Raw genomic sequence first — 20,588 nt, 5'->3', positions numbered from 1 at the left:
TACTGAGTGGGTATTTAATAATAGCTAGGTGTAATTCCATATGTCTATATAAAGTGTAGTACAATTGTATTGTGATCATGTCAGTGACTAGGTCATGTTGGAATCGTGTTTCATCCTTTGTGTGTATATAGTGTAATAGAATGTATTATGACCGTGTCAGTGGTCAGGTCCTACTGGGGGGATCTAGTGTCCTATGTGTGTATAGAGAGTAATATAATTGTATTATGATCATGTCAGTGACCAGGTCATACTGAATGGGTGTAGTGTCCTATGTCTGTATAGAGCGTAATAGAATTATATTATGAAAATGTCCATTGCTCAGCTCCTAGTTGGTGGATGCAGTGTACTATGTGTGTATAGAGTGTAATAAAATTGACTTATGATCATATCCAGAGGTCAGATCATACTGGATGGATGTATTATCCTATGTGTGTATAGAGTGTAATACAATTGTATTGTGATCATGTCAATGACTAGGTCATATTGGATGAGTGTAGTGTCCTATGTCTGTATAGAGTGTAATAGAATTGTATTATGATCATGATCATCAGGTCATGTTGGGGGTGTAGTATCCTATGTCTGTAAAGAGTATAATAGAATTGTATTATTATAATGTCCAGTGCTCAGGTCCTACTGGGTAGATCTAGTGTCCTATGTGTGTATAGAGTATAATAGAATTGTATGATCATATCAGTGACCAGGTCCTACGGGATGTGTCTAGTGTCCTATGCATGTGTAGAGTCTAATACAATTATATTATGATCATATCCAGTGGTCAGGTCATGTTGGGGATGTAGCGTTCTATGTCTGTATAGACTAGTGTAATAGAATTGTATTATGATCATGTCCAATGGTCATGTCCTACTGGGTAGATGTAGTGTCCTGTGTGTGTGTATAGAGTATAATAAAATTGCATTATGATTGTGTCCTGTGGTCAGGTCATGTTGGTTACGTTTTATTTGTCTATATAGCCTATTCTACACACAGCACTTACACATAAATTTGTACCATAAAATGTCCGTTGAAATTGTTGTTAAATATAACACACCTATACGTCTCTCTGGATTATAGCAAAATGACTTAAGAAACAGAACCCAGAAAAGTACTTGTGGAAAAATAATGCTATTTGATAACTGTAGCTCATTTTTCTTCCTTGACATGTGGCATTAATCAAGATATTTTCGTACTATTTGCTAATATAAGATTTTGTTCTTCACCAACATCGAGCTGCGTTAAGCATGTAATATGTGTGATTTTGCAATTGTTTAGTAAAACAAATCTTTTACTAGGATGTTGACTAGTGGTCCCTCCAAGATATACTATGCTGTAGTACTTAATTTTTTACTGTAAGTGTGCCAGAATGTGGCCCTTTGTGTGGCTACGATCAGTACTAATCGCCATGCTTTACATGGGGTAAACAGATGCAAAGCAAAGTGGTTTCCAATAGAGATGAAACCTTCCCCTTCTAATTGTTCGAGTGTTCTTGTGAAAGCGGTGTTTACTTATTATATGGCACTGGTTGGAAGAAAGAAATCTCTTTGAGACTTTGACTCCTGCTAAGATAACTTGAATCAACCAGAAACGAGAAATAAAGCAATTTAACTCGAAACAGCAAAAAGCTTCAGCTAATGTACTGTGCTTATTGTGTTTCATAAGCATAGATTAGATGTGGCAGAAGGTGAAATAATTGTTTCTCACGTAGATTTTTTTTTTGTTGGCGCAGCATGATACTTTTGTGAGCACAGTGCACGTGTGAAGTAAGCTTGAAAATAAAGCTGTAGAATTCAATGTTGTTGTGTGCTTTAAAATGCAAAAGAGACTTAAGGGAGACTTGATAAGTTTTTGTCCATATGTCTTTCCTTAACAACTTAAAGCTGCATTAGCACCTAACCACTAAATTAGTCACGCCTGCTCCTTCCCCTCCCCAGACCCATGGGAAAAACAGCTGCATGGAGCTTCACCCACTGTAATATAGAAATGACCAAACCTTTAAATTCACCACTTTAAAATGCCTGAGGATGGAGGGGAGGGGAAAGCTTGAAGCTACAATCCCAGAGATAGCAGCTTTTGATTGGTGCTCCCGATCACACCCATCCACCCTCCGCAGAGCTGGTAGAAAAGACACAGAGTCCCAGGAAAAACGACTGCATGGAGGAAGGAGCAGAGGAGTAAAATGTAGCAATTAGCTAGTAATGCATCTTTAATGTAATGGATATTTTTTATAAATCAACCTAGGTCAGAGGGAGACGAGGGATGGAAGGTGGCTGAGGCGAACAGCAGCATCATGGTTGTCTAGGAAATATGTCCGTAGCTCCATGGCAACATGTACTCATTGGATGATGCAATAACAAGGATGTTGCTGCAAAACAGGCTTGGTATCTAATCTATGTAAAAAATTTGTTCAGGATTTGAAAGCCAAGTGCCAGGGAGTCCTTTGTCTCACATTCATTTTGAAGAGGCAGCGAAAGGGCAGCTTAGCACAACTCAAGCTAAACTATGTGGAAGTAAATATAGAAAGGCTGTTTGTAGAGTCGTTTCTTTCCTCTCCTACAATTGATATTATTTCCCTATTGTTGTATTGCGTGCTTTGTGCAGATATATATCGCAGGCTACATTTCACTAGAGCTTATCTGCATGAATAACGCTGCAAATATTTAAATATTTGTACCTAGCAAACAAAGTAGGTACTAATGGCATGTGTCTTAACAATAATTATAATGTAATAGGTTTTATGGCTTTTAAATGTTTATATTTTATTACTTTAATGAATTTAATTTCCATACAGAAGGACATAAATGACATGTCCCTAGTACTGTTACCATATTTGGGCTCAGCATACTATTAGGAACATATTAAGGGCAAAATAAAATGCAGGTAGACCAGTGACCCAGCCCAAGGTTACCCCTGCCCTTCAGTCCCCACTGGGTCCAAGGAAGGAGCCTAAGGTGCCCAATGTATATCCTGGTTCCACATCTGGGAGCACCATTGATTTTTATCCATGCTTACTATTAAATGACGTGTTATAGACATACAAGGCCTGAGTCATTAAGGAAGGTAAGGCAAAAAAAGGAGTAAATGTTCTCTGGGACAAACCATGTTAATCAATGCCAGGGGTGCAAATTAGTTTATTATTTTGCACATCAGTTAAATACTGGCTGTTTTTTCATCTAGCACACAAATACGTAATAACTTTATTTGTACACTGAAATTTAAAGTTGTCCTCACATTTTACATTTACCTCCCCCTCCAATGCAACATGGTTTTGCCCAGATACAAAAGTTACTCCTTTTTTATGCTTTCCTCTCCTTAATGACTCAGGCCCACAGTATATAACACTGGGCAGGTGTGGAAAGCCATTGTTTGCTCTATCATAGGGCTGCCACAAGAGATTTAAAACCCAACAGGTTTTAAGGATAAGATGACTTCATCACAGGTGTGCCATTCGGTTTCACTGTCACATTGGCGTTTAACTGGATATGTCAGTACAATCAGGCCGGTTACAATCTCAGGAGGCACACCAACCACATCTGTGGTGTTCTCTGTGCTCTACAGTCAGTAGATTTAACAGATATGGTGTTTTCTGCCTGTAATGTGTTGCAAGAGGGTATATATTCTTCATGGGTCCCGTGTTCACCAACATCTGCTGATGTGTATATGTGTTCACTGACATACAGAATACATATTATAATAGATGCCAAATTATTATATGTTAACTAAGAGCGTATTTATCTGGCAAGAACAAAAAAACCCACCTTGCTGTGGACTGGTTCTGACCGATAAAGGCATTCTGTTTAACAGAACGTGCTCATCTAGCATGTATTCTGCATATTGCACAGACACTGGTTATGTAGCTCTGCCTGTGCCTTTTGGCTCTATATATCATCATATTGCGGCAATTCACCAGTATATTCATCTCCAAAGCTATAAAGTAAAATAAAAGCCTTTTTAAAAAAAACAAAAACAAATACCAAAAAACTATATATATAAAAGTAAGTCATATATAATATAAAATTTGTAAAAATAATATTTATTTTCTGGAGGCTGGTTCCATTAATTTTAAAAGCTTTCAAAATATACTTTTTTCAGCTTCCCCCATGCCATCCTGAAAAGGCGCTAACAGAAGAGGTAGTGGGGGATACAAAAGTGAAGTTTGCTGTAGTGATCCCTATGCTGAATAGGGCAAAGCAAAACAAGCAATAAAAAAACCTAGCATAGACTTTTTGACCTTTGATAAATAGTGCCAACTGCCTGTAACCAGAAACTAGCACAGTAGCTGTAATTACCAACTACCCATCATCATCATCATCATCACCATTTATTTATATAGCGCCACTAACTCTGCAGCGCTGTACAGAGAACTCATTCACATCAATCCCTGCCCCATTGGGGCTTACAGTCTAAATTCCCTAACACACAGACACACAGACTAGGGTCAATTTTGTTAGCAGTCAATTAACCTACCAGTATGTTGGTCATCTTTGTACATCTGCCTTATTTTCTTAAAGCATTTTCTCTGCACCACTTGGGAATGTGCAAATACCTAGTAAACATTCTTTGTATAGCCAAGTTCTGTACACCTCCATAAATGCTACCACCTTCATATGCATTTATGTCAATATGCAAAAGCAGATGTAATAAATCAAAAATGGAAATATCTTTTTGTACTATATTCACAATGGCTATCTTATATACCCCTTTGCAGACTGTACAATATAACTAATGGCAACTTATCAGTTTTATCAATTTTGTTAGCAGCCAATTAACCTACTAGTATGTTTTTGGAGTGTGGGAGGAAACCGGAGCACCCGGAGGAAACCTACACAAACACAGGAAGAACATACAAACTCCTCACAGATAAGGCCATGGTTGGGAATTGAACTCATGACCCCAGTGTTGTGGGCGCAGATGTGCTAACCACTTAGCCACCGTGCTGCCCAGAGGCAGGAACTAGTGCTTTACCTGCTGTTACTAACTACATGGATCCAGATACTGGCACAGTGACTGTAATTACCAACTGCCCAGAGCCAGGAACTAGTGCTTTACCTGCTATTACTAACTACATGGATCCAGATACCGGCACAGTGACTGTAATTACCAACTGCCCAGAGCCAGGAACTAGTGCTTTACCTGCTATTACTAACTACATGGATCCAGATACCGGCACAGTGACTGTAATTACCAACTGCCCAGAGCCAGGAACTAGTGCTTTACCTGCTATTACTAACTACATGGATCCAGATACTGGCACAGTGACTGTAATTACCAACTGCCCAGAGGCAGGAACTAGTGCTTTACCTGCTATTACTAACTACATGGATCCAGATACTGGCACAGTATTTGTAACCACCAACTGCCCAGAGCCAGGAACTAGTGCTTTACCTGCTATTACTAACTACATGGATCCAGATACTGGCACAGTGACTGTAATTACCAACTGCCCAGAGCCAGGAACTAGTGCTTTACCTGCTATTACTAACTACATGAAGCCAGATACTGGCACAGTATTTGTAACCACCAACTGCCAAGAACCATAAATTAGCACTGTTACTGTAATTACCAACCGCCCAATACTGTGCTCTGTGAACTCCCTCAGCCAGGAACTAGCACAATACCTGTATCCACCAACTGCCTGGATCCACGGTTAGCACATTGGCTCTATCTAAGTACATGTATCTCCATCAACAGTTACAACAGCTACAATAATTGTTCTACTCCCTGATGTATCAAGTGTGTCCTCCATCTTTTAAAACATAAGCTAGGTTGGGCAGTGTCTTCTCTATCTTCTGTTTCATGTCATTGTATGTAATTTACCTCACAATCCCCTTAATGTGCAGTGCCGAGTACTATGTTAGCGTTTTATATATAAAAGATAATAATAAATATAATAATTAATTTATTGAGCTGATTAAAAATAGTGTCAGTCATAGGCTAGAGTTCAGGGGGTATATTTACTAAACTGCGGGTTTGAAAAAGTGGAGATGTTGCCTTTAGCAACCAGTTAGACTTTAGTTATCATTTATTTAGTACATTCTACAAAATGACAGCTAGAATCTGATTGGTTGCTATAGGCAACATCTCCACTTTCTTCAAACTTGCAGTTTAGTAAATATACCCCCAGGAGTTAGCTGATCACAATAACACCTTCAAGGCCCTCTGTAAAGATTGTGTTTGTTTGTTAATTTAGAGGTGTCAACAAATCTCTAAGTTAAAACGTTTTACAGTGTCTTAATGTAGAAAAATGGACATGTTTAAAAAATGTAGTGGTGGAAATCCAGCAGCATTCCCGTCTTTGAGGCTACAGAAAAATTATGTAGGGTCTAAATGCCAAAAGCAGCAATCAAAGTTAGTTTTTATTGGTGATTACTTATGAAAAGTTCCATTGCCACCTATATCAGAAATAGTTCTTGAATACATTGTATATTAGTAATTGTCCAACACCCCCATTATTTGACCAGTGCCAAAAAAAGTAAGTAAAACACACACACACACACACACATACGTATGTATGTATGTATGTATACATGGGCCATTTAATACCATACTCCCACCCCAGATATAGATATAGATATATATATATATATATATATATATAAAAAGTGGTCAAAGTGGGCTTGTATACAGTGGTATACTGCCACTTATCCTCCAGTCTTCTTTGTAAAACTATTTTTTTCCTCTAAGTGTTGCCATAGTGTAACTCTAAATTATTCCCTTTAGTTGCACCATGGGTAATAATGAACTGCAGTTATCACATTTTAAATCTGTTTTATTACTTTTCACCCATTGCAAATATATTTTTTTCTCATCCATTTTACAGCTGACACAGTACCTCCCATCCTTTGATAAACCTAAAACTGAATACTGATGTCTGAAAAGGCACATTGTCCACCAGAAAATGGCCAATGCTATCAGATTTAAACCAATAATAATAAATAGTGGCAGATTGATCTTAATCCTTTAGTCAAGAGAACGGAGGAACTGTGTAAGAATATAAGCTGGTATAGAACACACCTGCCATCTGCCGTGTGTAGCCCATTCTTTGTGTACCTGCTCGTCACTCTCCTCTCTTTGTCTCCTGAAAATCTCTTACACAAGTTATCATTAGAGATTACATTTTTTAGTTTCATCGGTATCATCGAAGTTGAGCAGTGGTACAGTCTGGACTAGTTTTGTATTTTACACACTCCGTTCTGTCAAACCTGCAATTAAGTCTCAGAATTTTCTTCATCCTTTATAAAAGCTGTTGTAAGCACTATTGCAGTGATTACTGTTTTTTGTTTTACAGTAGAACGTTGTGGATGGTTAATGACAATCTGAATATTATATTGCGAGTGTTCCACAATAAATGTCATTAATCGGTCTATTTATCAAACGTAGAAAAGCCCTATCTTTTGTTTTGCTCTATCAATCATGGTAATCCCCGTCGGCAATAAGATTCGCCGGATATCTCTGGCTATAGGTTCCCCATGAATTGCATGGGTAAGCCTATTTAACAATAATTGCGGCGATACATGCACCACAACAATCCTTCTTTTCATATTCCCATCTCAGTATATCAATGAAAAATGCTGTATTATTTAAATAACTATTTTTTTTTTTTAATTGTCAACTGTTTTCATGAATTTTTTTATTTCTTTTACAATTTTTTATTAGTGGAACTGAAAGCACAGGTAAAATGCTTGCTTTTAATTTTGGTCTTCCAAAAAATAACCATGGCATTGCATTCATAAGTGCCTTAATGGAGCCTTACTTATGTATACCAGGGGATCCCCGGTGACATCACATTTTGGGATAGCTGATTGGTCTTAAATAAGACTAACGGGTAGATTTATCAAACCTTCTAAAGGGGAAAAGTGGAGGTGTTGCCCATAGCAATCAGTCAGAATAATTTTCTAGAATGTACTAGATAAATAATAGCTATAATCTGGTTGCTATGGGCAACACCTCCACTTTTTAAGGTTTGATAAGTCTACCACTTTAGTAACTGTTGTGGTTAGGGTAACTAGCCCATGAATGACTAAAAAGCGAACAAGATTTGATATTCATATTACATGTTTTTCATTTCACCTTAGCTATATATCATTTGACAAGAAAGAATAAATGCTAATTTCAGGCAGCATTTAGGTGGAGATGACCAAAATCTTCAATGCTGTTCTTTAAAAAAAATTGGAAAAATAAACTTTTCACCTTTTTTGATGCAGAATTTGGCGTTAAGTGTTCCTAATTCTACTCCAACCACACCGCACAGCAAAGTGATCAACATGTACAATTCTGCGCAATGCAAATATTCAGATATGGTGCAGAATTGCATTCTGGGAATGGTGCAGCAAAAGTGGAACTGAAAGTTTGTAACCCTGGAACTGTGCACCTCTGTGGTATTGTGCACCTCTGAGGTACTGTGCATCTCTGTGGTACTGCCTGTTCCTCTGCAAAACTTGACGTATACTAACTGCTGTTGCGAATTTGCTCATCTCTACAATCAGGACTAAAAAAAAGCAGTATCTGAGTTTTATGGACAGCACAACGTGTCTTGGCACATCCCATCATGCCTCTGTATCAATAGTATTGAGTCAGTGATCAAATGAAGCAGGTGCAATGTTTCACTAGACTGCACCTTTGACCCTTATTCTATGGCATATTCTGTGCATAGCTACTGAAAGCTAATAGTTGTTTTTATGAGATTGAATCCATATCTGTGTGCCATCCCTGCAATCATGTGTGTCGTCTAATGACCATTATCTTACTGAACATGGGATAGCACACCTAATTAACAGGCTTTCATGAGGTGAAAGCAGAAAATATAAACCCTTTAAGCAAACATGACAGATCATCTGGTGAACCAAACAGAGCATTATTCACTCATGTCTACTTTTCTACTTCTAAGTGGCACTTTCATTAAAAAAAGAAGGACCTATAGATTGCTACTTAATGGTCTGTTAAGAAAAATATAAGCGTATAAAATAAGATCATACAGTATATGGACAATTACATCCAGTATAAAGAGTTATTGTACTGTGCATTTGGTCAAAATTGCAAAATAGACCTTTCAAGGGACAAACCTTTAAAACATGGAACTGTCTTTTGATATTAGGGACAGCTGGAAATTGTATTAACTGTCCCAAAAGATGATGTAACCCATGTGAAAGATGATGTACCGCCAACACAGAGGAAGACAACAGGCAAACGCAGGATTTGTAGAGGGGGGTTTCCACACCACGCCGCCAGTGGGCGTTACCGGCATGCATGGGGGTGTGGCTTAAATTTTAGACAGTGCTTGGCTGCCCCCCAACTCTTCCTATCCCCATAATATACATGGGCAATGCTGCGTGCACTACTGTTAAGTGCACGCAGCTCTCCCTTTTCAAGCAGAGCTGTGTGAAGTGGGAGCAGAGTCCAGCCACCTCAATTATACAGTACTCCAGTCTTGGAGGGGAGTTTCCAGGCACTAGAAACCCCTACCCCCCCCACCTCGGTTTGCCTATGCTGTTATGTTCTATGTCTTGTGAAACTTCATATTGTTTAATGCCCTGTCAGGTTCTAAAGGGCATGCTGGGAATTGTTGTCCCACAACAGCTGAAGAGCTAGTAGATTACCTAATAGTGCTTTGCCAGATGAATACAATAAAAAATACCATGATAGAGGTTTTACTTGTGCAATACCCTCTTAAAATGCTTAGCGGTTGGTAACATAACCATAAATCTTTAACTTAACACTTTTGCTATGTAATAAGCGGCACCACACTGATTTGTTGCGAATTAGCTCTGCTTATTAAATTAACCTTGCACTGATATGGTGGAGGGAGAACACTATACTCAGCCTTGGCTACTGATCAATACTAATCACGAGTCCCCCATCCTCTGGACATCCGTATTATTTGGCCTTTAATTAAGCGCACCGTTGTAGTGTATCCTTAAACTAGGACACTAATCCCCAGGCATTCTGGAACCCAAACTCTTCTGGGCTAATTGTAACACACCACAAGTAAGCCCAAAGGGGCTGTACTTGCATCGAACCTAAGCTGACGTGAAACAAATGGGTTCCAAACACCTCACTACCATCCATGTGCACTTTACCAACTTTGCTTATCACCTGAACAGTGTTCTCCTGACACTCCAAAAGTTGCTCCAGCCTCAGGACTCCAGTCCCGGCATCGATCCCGTTCACCAGATGGTTCCACATACCTCCAGGGCTAGAACAGCACACCCGTACCATACCTCAGTCTGCGCACCAAGTGGCCCATTACCTCCGGGGCTAGACCAGCACACCAGTACCATACCTGGCCAGCGCACTATGTGGCCCATCCTTCCTCCGGTTAGTTAACCCTTAGTGAGGCCAAATAGTTATGTACACAAATCTCAGCTTTTAAACTTCCTCTGGCTTAATCCATCCCTCAGTTCTAACTACAGCAAAACATGTAAAGAAATCCTTATTTCCTTCTCCAAATCTCTCTGGAGGTTACAAAATTTGACTGTCAGACACAGTCAGTTACACAGAAATAGGCTCATAACTCTCAGGATGTCATGTGAAGGTAGGGGATTGATAATTAGAATGAGGATTTAACATTAAACAGAGTAGACAGAGCTCAGAAGAGAATGCCAAAGACTCTCTGCTCACGACAACAGGCACTATGTGACTGTGGTTGCCATAGTAGTCCATGACGCTGAACAAAATTCAAAATCATTAATAGCAGCCTCATGAAACAAACCATGGGAAAATGGTAGCTAGCCTGCCACAGTGATTTATGTTTAAAAAAAAAACATATCTCATTTTTTCGTGAGATGTCTGTTTTAATGCATGCTACTTCACAGCACTTTTTAGTGACATCACTGAGACGTTTGTCATGTCTCTGTATCTGCAATCTCAAACTACAGCCATAGCTAGGAACAGTGAGGTTTTGAACAATTCATTTACTGTCACCAAAAAACACACACATCAGTTAGGAGTAACAGCCTCACTTAATTTTATATTTTTTTATGGAAACTAAGGAGACATATTTATTGTGGTCTTTTCTATTAAAGTTTTAAGTCTAAATGATCTGAAAATATAAAAGGAATGGAGAGAAACGGTAAAGAAGGAAGGATTTCATATAAAAGTAAACATAATTACAAATGTCAGTACCTTCTCATAGGAAAGCATGGATGAGATCTAAAGGCTGGCTACAGATGAGGGTTCAGAGATGATGTACTGCAGAGGGGAGAGACCTGAAGGGATTTTAGAGATGGGAGCTGACCCCCATGTTTTTGTTTTAGAAGTGATTTTGGTTCTAAAACGTCTTCATGTTTTAGTTTTGTTACAGGTTTTGCCCAAAAATCCTGAAAGGTTTTGGGTTTGGATCTCATGACCCCAGTGCTGTGAGGCAGAAGTGCTAACTAATAAGCCACCGTGCTGCCCATGAACATTCATTGACAGTCTATTATCTAATGATCTCTTCACAGCTGTCCAAATTTTCACTAATTTTGGCCAAAGTCTGCAACAAGCTGGCTGGCTAAAATTTGCGGCAAAGATACATGGCAGTCAACTTTTTCGGTCCTACATTTGGACCTTTGTCAAGACAACCACATAGAACAACAGAAGAGACAGATATTAAAAAAACATGTAGTTACCTGACTACTTATGCAATCCCAGATTGTCTTCAGCTGCCGCTCATGATTCATGAAAAGTTGATAGTCTGCATCATTGCAAAATATGAGGCAATGGCTCCCTTGTATTCTCTGTGCGGCACTCCAAACCATATGCTTTCCACCCTGGAACGCATAAACCGGAAGTGTCAAACCGGAAGTGCCAAAGCCGGAAGTACACAAATGGGTTTTCACTATAACAACCAAACACAGTGATTCATAAGTGAGTCAATGGGACACCTGCCTAGCAGGTGTGTTTTCCCCATGAGTGTCTAAGGCATGTACCAAGGAGGTGTAATAACGCACCTCCATTATCAAATGCCCACTCCAGCGGTATGTGTTCCAGCTTGGACTGGCAAGAATATTGTGTTGGACACTGCTGATACATGTTTAGTAATGCGTAGAAATTGCTGGCATAATAGGCAAATGTCTGAGTAAGGGCATAGGGTATAAGATGTAATGGACACAGGCTTGAATAATGTGAGACACAGATGGTTTTAATGTGATGAGCATTGACTGGTATAATGTGATGGGTACAGGCTGGTATGTGAAGGCACAGACTGGTATAATGTGAAGGGCACTGGCTAATACAATGCGTTGAGGCATAGACTGGTATGATATCATTTTGGATGTTATGCTGACCATTGTGATGTACAGTATGATGCTTAGTATGCTGTGCAATGCTTGAATGGATAGTCATGTAAGAAAAGTGCATTTCTAAATGTACAGAGCTATTGCTTTTGCCATTATAACAATATCTTACTTTTCCTGCTGGATAAATATCTTAAGGCCCATATTACGCTGTTCATTTAAATCAGGGTGCAGGGATCACACAGACGCTCTAATGTCTGAGACCTGTTTTTAAGACTAGGGGCTAGATTTACTAAGCTGCGGGTTTGAAAAAGTGGGGATGTTGCCTATAGCAACCAATCAGATTCTAGCTGTCATTTTGTAGAAAGTACTAAATAAATGAAAGCTAGAATCTGATTGGTTGCTATAGGCAACATCTCAACTTTTTATTCAAACCCGCAGCTTAGTAAATCTAGCCCTAGGACTCCCGTGGAAAGGAAATTTACACAAAGGTGTTCACGCTACTAAAATTTTGCACCGATAACTATGCAGCACAACATGTAGCTGAATGATCAATCCTGAGATCAAGCAGTAGTAAATATCAGTTTCTAAATGCAGTAATAATCTTGTGCACACAAGTGTGAATAAGCTGTAAAGAATCATGCCCTGAAAACTCTAAACAGCTCCTATGGCATCAAAAGTAGATGTTGTCGTCAGGTGAAGTCCTGTTATGCCAGCACAACAACCAATCTGTCATATTATAAGTTAACAACCTTGAAGAGAGAACTTGGCAACCGGTGGCTCTTCAGCTCCTGTGAAATAGGTATATAACAAATGAGTCTCTGAAAGTGCAAATATTCCGTTCATCTAATAAAAAAATAACCTTAAAAGTTATTAGGCAGTGCCTTCAAGACATAGGTTCAGAAATGCAGGAGAAATGTCCTCCTGATGAAGCCATAAGGTGAAGCCAGTTGGAAGCCCTCCACAGTCTCTACACCACGATTACCCCAAGATTACACCAAAATTACACCACGTCGTCCTCTCTGCTTCGTTGAGCATCGGGGCTGCAGTGGAGAATGGAGAAATCACATAAAATCTATTTTTTAAAGACCATAAAGACTCGATTAAAGAGTCATTTAGAAACGTGAAAAAGACCCCCCTATGTATATGCCTTTTTGTGAAGTTATGTTTCTGGGCAAATGGGCCATGGACCATGCACAAGGCAGATAAATGGGCACATTAAAAATGCATTCATCTATTTACAGATTTGTAAATGGCATTATTCTCCAAACAACAGATTTCTGAAGCGAGGAAGAAAGATTCTTTTCTCAGCAGCAGATGTTTTTATAACTTTTCTCACCTTTAGTAATAGTGAGAATACTAACCCACATTTCATTTTCTGCTTCACGTTATTGTTTATCACAGTTTTACTTCTACTTATATTTCGTTATTTGTTGTTATCTTATTCTGTGTTCTTACCTATTGCTTGTACTCATGGCTCATTTTACAGCTGCGTGTGGTACGTTGTCCTAAAATGCATGAATAGATCAGAGATAATTGATCGCTATACTTGCTCTATCTTTGCTCCGATCGTCATTCACAAATAGTACAGTGACTACTGATAACACATTCCTTACGGTGATCAATTGATCACTATTTTGAGGTCCATAACGCAGTTTGATTTAAAGCCACCTTTGAGTATGCGCCATTTGTTTGTGATTGAGGACTGTGCTCTGCTGTTAATTTATTGCTAAGTTTGTCTTTCTGGATTAAGTTGCTGAAATATATAATATATAAACTCTTAAGGCTCACGCACACATGCCTTAAATTAAATGTTTAACAAGTGTTCTTGAAGTTAGTTAAATGCACTTTAATGGTGATTGTAATAAAATTAATGTAGGCAAATGGAGCTGCACACACGCACTCTTTCTGACTAGCATTTGTATTATATTGTATTGCTTTACATTAATTTAAATGTTGCCTGCAGTGTTCACAAGCATAAATGCTCAATACATTATATTAGAGTTATATAGCAGCCTGGGCCGGCTGCACCATTAGGGAAGCCTGGGCAGTTGTCTTGGGCGTCAATGGGTAGTAGGACCCTAAACAATTTAATGTGACATAATGTAACTCATCCAGTATTTTTAATGCCCCCAAGGTGCCCCCACACTGAACACCGGCCGCTGACACGAAGGAGAAGCAACCAGCAGCTTCTTGCATGTGAAGCTGTTGGCTGCTGCTCTTCCATATCGTAAATATGGTGGGAGTGTGACACTTGGCTATGACATCATAACCAAGCGCCAGACTTCCAGCATGAGGGACAGAGGATGCCGAACCCACCTCCTATCTACTAAGGTAAGAAGCAGTGGTCCGGGGCGCCACTTCTGAGGGGGAAGGGGGAATGGGCGCCACCCTGGGCACCCCTCGGATTTGTGCTGGTCCTAATAGCAGCACTCATTAAGTACATAATATATTCTGCTGCAGGGAAGCTTAGAGAACATGTTTCAAATACTGTTAACAGTGAGGACAAAGTATAAGTTTTTGTCTATGCTTTTAAAGGAGTTGTTTTTCAATGCCCATGTGTACCAGCCTTTAAAGCTGCAACCAATAATTATCATGCGCAAGAATAAAAAAGGGTTTGAAGAAAACGGAGGCAAAATGTCACCATGCAGAAAATATAATTTTACCCATTTCCTGCCGTAGCCTTTTAACTGTAAATGTAACCTTCTACCTATTAGGGAGAGATATTTAGAATTTTTTGACAACATTTTAAGTCTTTTACTAAATTGTCTTTGGTAGAAATATGTAAGTACTTTAACTCTAGGCAGTTGTCACCATTATCCTATTCTATGCTACCTTTACTCATACCCCTTACTAAATACTTACTACTTACTGGTTATTTGCATAATCAAAATAACTGCATAAGTAAGATGTTCTTCTGATGTCACTATATTATATACAGTACAAATCAAAGATCCAATTCTAATACTTTACATACTGAATATCTTTGTTTTTTCAATATTGTACTTTTTTATTGTAATGTACAAATAGATCGTTTTCTTGACAATATTTATCATGGGTTCCTAGCGGCCATTCTGATAGCAGGCCTAGGAACTGGCTCCGGCATTCACCTGATGCACATGTATTTCCTTGTAAGAATTCCTTTATGATGGTTTAGGAGGCAGGGGCTGATTGCACACACGAGTGCCCGTCTCTCTGGCATATGTTCGAAACTGGCTTAGAATGGCAGCTATTTCTCCTCCTACGAAGAGGAATGTTTAATCAAAACAAATGCATAATGCAAGTCTCCCTCTGCCACCTGCTTTCTTCTGGTGTGAAGTTTGTAGTCAAAGCTTCCAATTAAACATATGTTGCACCAGCCATACTAGAATTTAACTGGTGCTTTGCAGGGATGCCAATTATTAACCCCTTTAAAATGCAAAGTGATACATGCCATTTACAAGTGTAATTTGCTAAATATGTAGCGTAATTTGATTAAAAAAAGGAAATATAGCTTAACATATAAGAGAAAAGAAAATATATTTTAATCCAAGGATGTATGGGCAAAGCTGGTGACATATGCATCAACTTTACTATTACTATTTAATATTTATACTAATTTTATTACTTGCTGATATTTGTGATTTGGGGTCAAGTGATCCAATTATTGAACACTTACAGCTCTGTCATCTTGTATGCACTAACCTGATTGTTCTTCCATTGACCTACAGTCTTAATAATTTAATTCCCAGGAGTTTTATACTATTACATTGCTTGGTACATTACACCTATAGGCTCACAGAAAGGACTTCACAAGTTTTTGTCTAGCTCTTAAAATCAATATTATAGAATCCACACTGTCAGTTTTGAGTTGTGTTAAGGTGTTTGCAATTGTATTTGAAATGTGTTTGTAGGTGTCTATGAATGCAAACAGCAATGAATGTGTCAGATTCCTAATCAGCCATTTGAAATGTTGGTACAGCACCATCTACATCTATATTACTATTTATGACATTTAAAAAAGTGTGACTTGTGCTGAACGCAAACTAAAAAGAGTTAGAGGCGGTCAGAAGATTAGGTTAGCTATGGAATTATACAGTTTGGTGTATTAATTGGCCTGCAGTGTGTCTATGACAAAAAGTTACTCTTAAGCAAAGGAGAAAGATCAAGTCAGGGAACCTCTGTAACACTTTTACACAGAGGTTCTATGACCCCATCTACCCTCTCTCTCCTCTCTTGTCCATGTTCTTTACTGCAGCTTTTTTCCACCTTTTTGCACAGCTTACAGTGAATGTGGCCACACACACTATACCTCCACCTCCACAATACTGACTCTTGAACTGTACTACCAACTATACTACACTGTCATATCACACAACATGCTGCAAACTAATATACTGTGCCAAACATTATACTGACTGCTGCAACCAACAACCTAAGGTGGACTCTATACCATACTTGCCAACTTTTCCTCGTTGGCTTCAGGGAGATCCCAGGGGAGATGGGCGTGTGGGGGTGGAGCTTGATGAATCACATCATTTTTGTTCCGCCCCTAAACAATTGTCACAATTTTGGCCAATTAAAGCAGGGGGCGAGGCTAAGATGATGCAATACTTGCATCACTAAGCCCCACCCTCACCACTTATCTATTGCGGCGGCGAGAACCAGGGGGTTGCCTTGCTCTCCCCAGAGCCCGGGAGGTTTGCCAAAAATACGGGAGGCTCCCGGAGAGTAGGCAACTGTGTGTTAAAGAAATGAATCTCTAGAGACTGAAGTGTCTTTTACATTTCTGTCTCCATTACTGAAGTCATGTTCTCTTACCTGTCAGTCTTTGATTAAATCTTGGTCTCCATGAAAATGGCCACCTCCATAGGCATCAATACATGGACATAGGACACAATTTCTAAACTGTGTCATCATGCCACAGATGGCGAAGCCAACCACGTCTTGTACTGGCTCAGCATCAGGGAGAATGCCAGACTCTTCAGGGAGTGAGGGAGATCACCCCTATTTCAGGGAGTCTCCCTGACATTCAGGGAGAGTTGGCAAGTATGCTCTATACCATACAATAAAGTCATGTACATCCAACACTACCTCTCCACGTAACACTGACATACACAATAAAGTACAGCATAAGCCTTGCTGCAGTCATAAATCACAGAATGCACTCAGAGAGGTGTTATATGGAATGTAAAGCAATTTAATTTAACAGAAAAAGCTGAAACAGACGCTATAATGAAACGGTGACCTCTGGGCAGAACTGGTTTAGAAGTATGACTGAGTTCTGTTGGGTGATGATGACATATAAAGTTGATACAATCTTAGCGTTCAGGTGCTATATATGTATATGTGTGTGTGTGTGTATATATATGTGTATATATATATATATATATATATATATATATATATATTTATATATCACCTGAACGCTAAAATTGTATCAACTTATATATATATATGTATACACATATATATTTCATTCCTTCAATATAGTTTAATAAATTATAATACCCAGTTGTTGGCACATCAGCTGTCCTTGCTTTGTCATACATAATATATATGTAATGTTAATTTTTAGACTCTCCATTTGTGGTAAGGATCAATAAATTGATCAGAGTATAAGGGACTGGACTAAAAGGGGCGATGATTGTCTGGAGTCTTCCAAGTATCGCTAATTAGGGTGAATTTTGTTATGGAAAAAGGACATATATTTCTAAATATACTTCATGGGTCATTTACGGAAATGTGCAGAAGGTTTTCTGTACTGCAGTCATAGGTGTCATCATGGTTTTGGAAACTGTCCCCAGAAAATAAATCTATGCCTACTTTTATGGCATTGTAGGTCTGACTGGATATGCCATTGTGACTTCAATGTCCTGCCCACTACCACGTTGGCACCACTACCATCATTAAGATAAGCATGTCTTGATTTTTTTCTAAACTGCAGCTTGGTTTAAACTCCTTTATATGTTCTTTTATTTTTGAGCAGGAGAGGACATCAGGACTGCCTTTATTATGTGTCTTTTATGTTTTTATTACATGCTGATTCTGTGTAAAGAAATATCGAGCGGGAGATCTGCAAAATGAACATGAATAAACTTCACAATTTATTTAATATTAAAAAGTGTCATGACAACAGTTGTCTGACCAGCAGTTTTTGAAATTGTTTCTTGTCATGCTGGGTGCTTCCCTAGGGAATAAAGCACAGATTGGCAACCTTTTTCTTACAGTGTGCCAGCTAAAATCATGTCAAGCCCAGGTGTGCTGTATATACAATAATATTAATAATGGGACCAACAAACGTTCATGCTATGTGACACAATAGTGCCCCCAGTTCAAATTATGCCACATAATAGTACCGTCAATTCATATTATGCCACATAGTAGTACCATCAATTTATAGTATGCCACAAAGTTGTGCCCACAATTCATATTATACCACATAATAGTACCCCCATTTCATATTATGCCACATAGTTGTACCCCCAATTCATATTATACCACATAGTTGTACCCCCAATTCATATTATACCACATAGTTGTACCCCCAATTCATATTATACCGCATAGTTGTACCCCCATTTCATATTATGTCACCTAGTTGTGCCCCCAATCCTTATTATACCACATAGTTGTACCCCCATTTCATATTATACCACATAGTTGTGCCCCCAATTCATATTATGTCACATAGTTGTACCCCAATTCATATTATGTCACCTAGTTGTGCCCCCAATTCATATTATACCACATAGTTGTACCCCCATTTCATATTATGCCACATAGTTGTGCCCCCATTTCATATTATACCACATAGTTGTGCCCGAAATTCATATTATGTCACATAGTTGTACCCCAATTCATATTATGTCACCTAGTTGTGCCCCCAATCCATATTATACCACATAGTTGTGCCCCCAATTCATATTATGCCACATAGTTGTGCCCCAATTCATATTATGCCACATAGTTGTGCCCTCAGTTCAACTTCAAACTTACTACTACTTGCTATGAGATTTATAGTGAGTGGGAAGTGGGCAAATGAAATATGTAGTTATCTGACCACAGAGGGGAAGCTACCGGATCATCAGCCTTATTCAATATATTGTGCACCATATAGGCAGAGGGGTAGTATGGTGGTACAATGTTTAGTATTGTTGCCTCATAGTGCTGGAGCCTTGACTATGAAAGTGTTCACCCGGGATTCCTCCTGGTGCTCTGGTTTTCTCCCACTGTCCCAAAAAACATAATGGTATGTTAGTTGGCTTCTGACTAAATTGGCAAAGTGTGTGCACTTCTGTTCTTGTTTGCCTGTGCTAGGGAAATTAGATTGTACGCTTCCCTGGAGCAGCCTGAATAATAGTTATCTGATTATTATTCTTTATTTGTACAGTGTTGTGTAATACGTTAACTCTATATTAATACAGAATAATAATGGCCACCACATACCATGCGAGAAGCTGTTTTGCATTGTGCCAAGTTTATTTAAAAACCTTATATATGTTTTAAAGCTTGCTAAATATGAAAAACAAAACTGTCTTTTTTAGTATCTGAGAAAGCAAGACGTTTTATATTTTTATTCAAAATAACATTTCCCAAATCGGACGGTGTCATTTAAGGTTCATTGTATGCTTAAAAACAAAATTAATGGAACATTTAATGGTGTTGTGTGTGTTCCATGCTAGTAGTTTTTCCATTTGCTTCTGTTATCTGATTCCTAGAATAATTTAGCCTGGTATCCCCTGAATTCTATATCACACTTGAAAGCTCTCCATGCACGCTTGAGTGGTCTGATAAGCTGTGTGTTATTTTGGAATTTTTTACATGGAAGTAGAGTTCTTAGAAATTCTTACATATTTACTGTTATTAGCAGGAGCCTAAACCGTACAATGTATTTTGTGGGGACGATATTTGTGTATAAACACTCTGCACTACTTGTATTATGTAACAGCAATGATGAAAGGTTCATCTTGCTGAATCTCGGGTTTGTAGTATTCATATAGTGAGAACCAACAGAGCCATAAAAATAAGTCAATAATGGCACTTGTTGATATAGCACTGAGCAGATAACAATACAATATTTAAATGTAATAAATATTGTTTTAATGATTTGTTGATATTTCCAGAGCGATGGATATTTAATTCACTATTTTGTATTTAATTTACTAGATGTCTCCCTCAGACCTTGAAATGAGTAAGATGCAGCTGCTGATGCCTCACCGCCTCTCGGTGGAATACATGGACCAGCCCTTTCAGAGGCAGCGGGCAGTCAGTGCCGTCAGTGTCCTCACCAATGCCATGGAAGGTAAACATCTATGTAATTACCATATTTCTAAGTGCACTGAAGTTAAATATAAAATAATAATATGGACTTCAGGCCTGATTTATCAAGGCAAGACTACT

General features: G+C 38.6%; 1 protein-coding gene across 2 annotated transcripts in view; it reads left to right on the top strand.

The window, feature by feature from the left end:
- LOC142158305 (sodium channel protein type 5 subunit alpha-like) overlaps positions 1–20,588 on the top strand; it is a 289,400-nt gene that overhangs the window by 142,713 nt on the left and 126,099 nt on the right. For both annotated transcript variants that reach the window (XM_075212169.1, XM_075212168.1), the window contains one exon: positions 20,355–20,490. In XM_075212169.1, the coding sequence (XP_075068270.1) occupies positions 20,355–20,490 (136 nt within the window). The remainder of the gene's footprint in view (positions 1–20,354; positions 20,491–20,588) is intronic.

This window comes from Mixophyes fleayi, chromosome 5, assembly GCF_038048845.1.
Source record: "Mixophyes fleayi isolate aMixFle1 chromosome 5, aMixFle1.hap1, whole genome shotgun sequence".
NCBI lineage: Eukaryota > Metazoa > Chordata > Amphibia > Anura > Limnodynastidae > Mixophyes > Mixophyes fleayi.
This window is presented reverse-complemented; position numbering and strand designations above follow the sequence as displayed.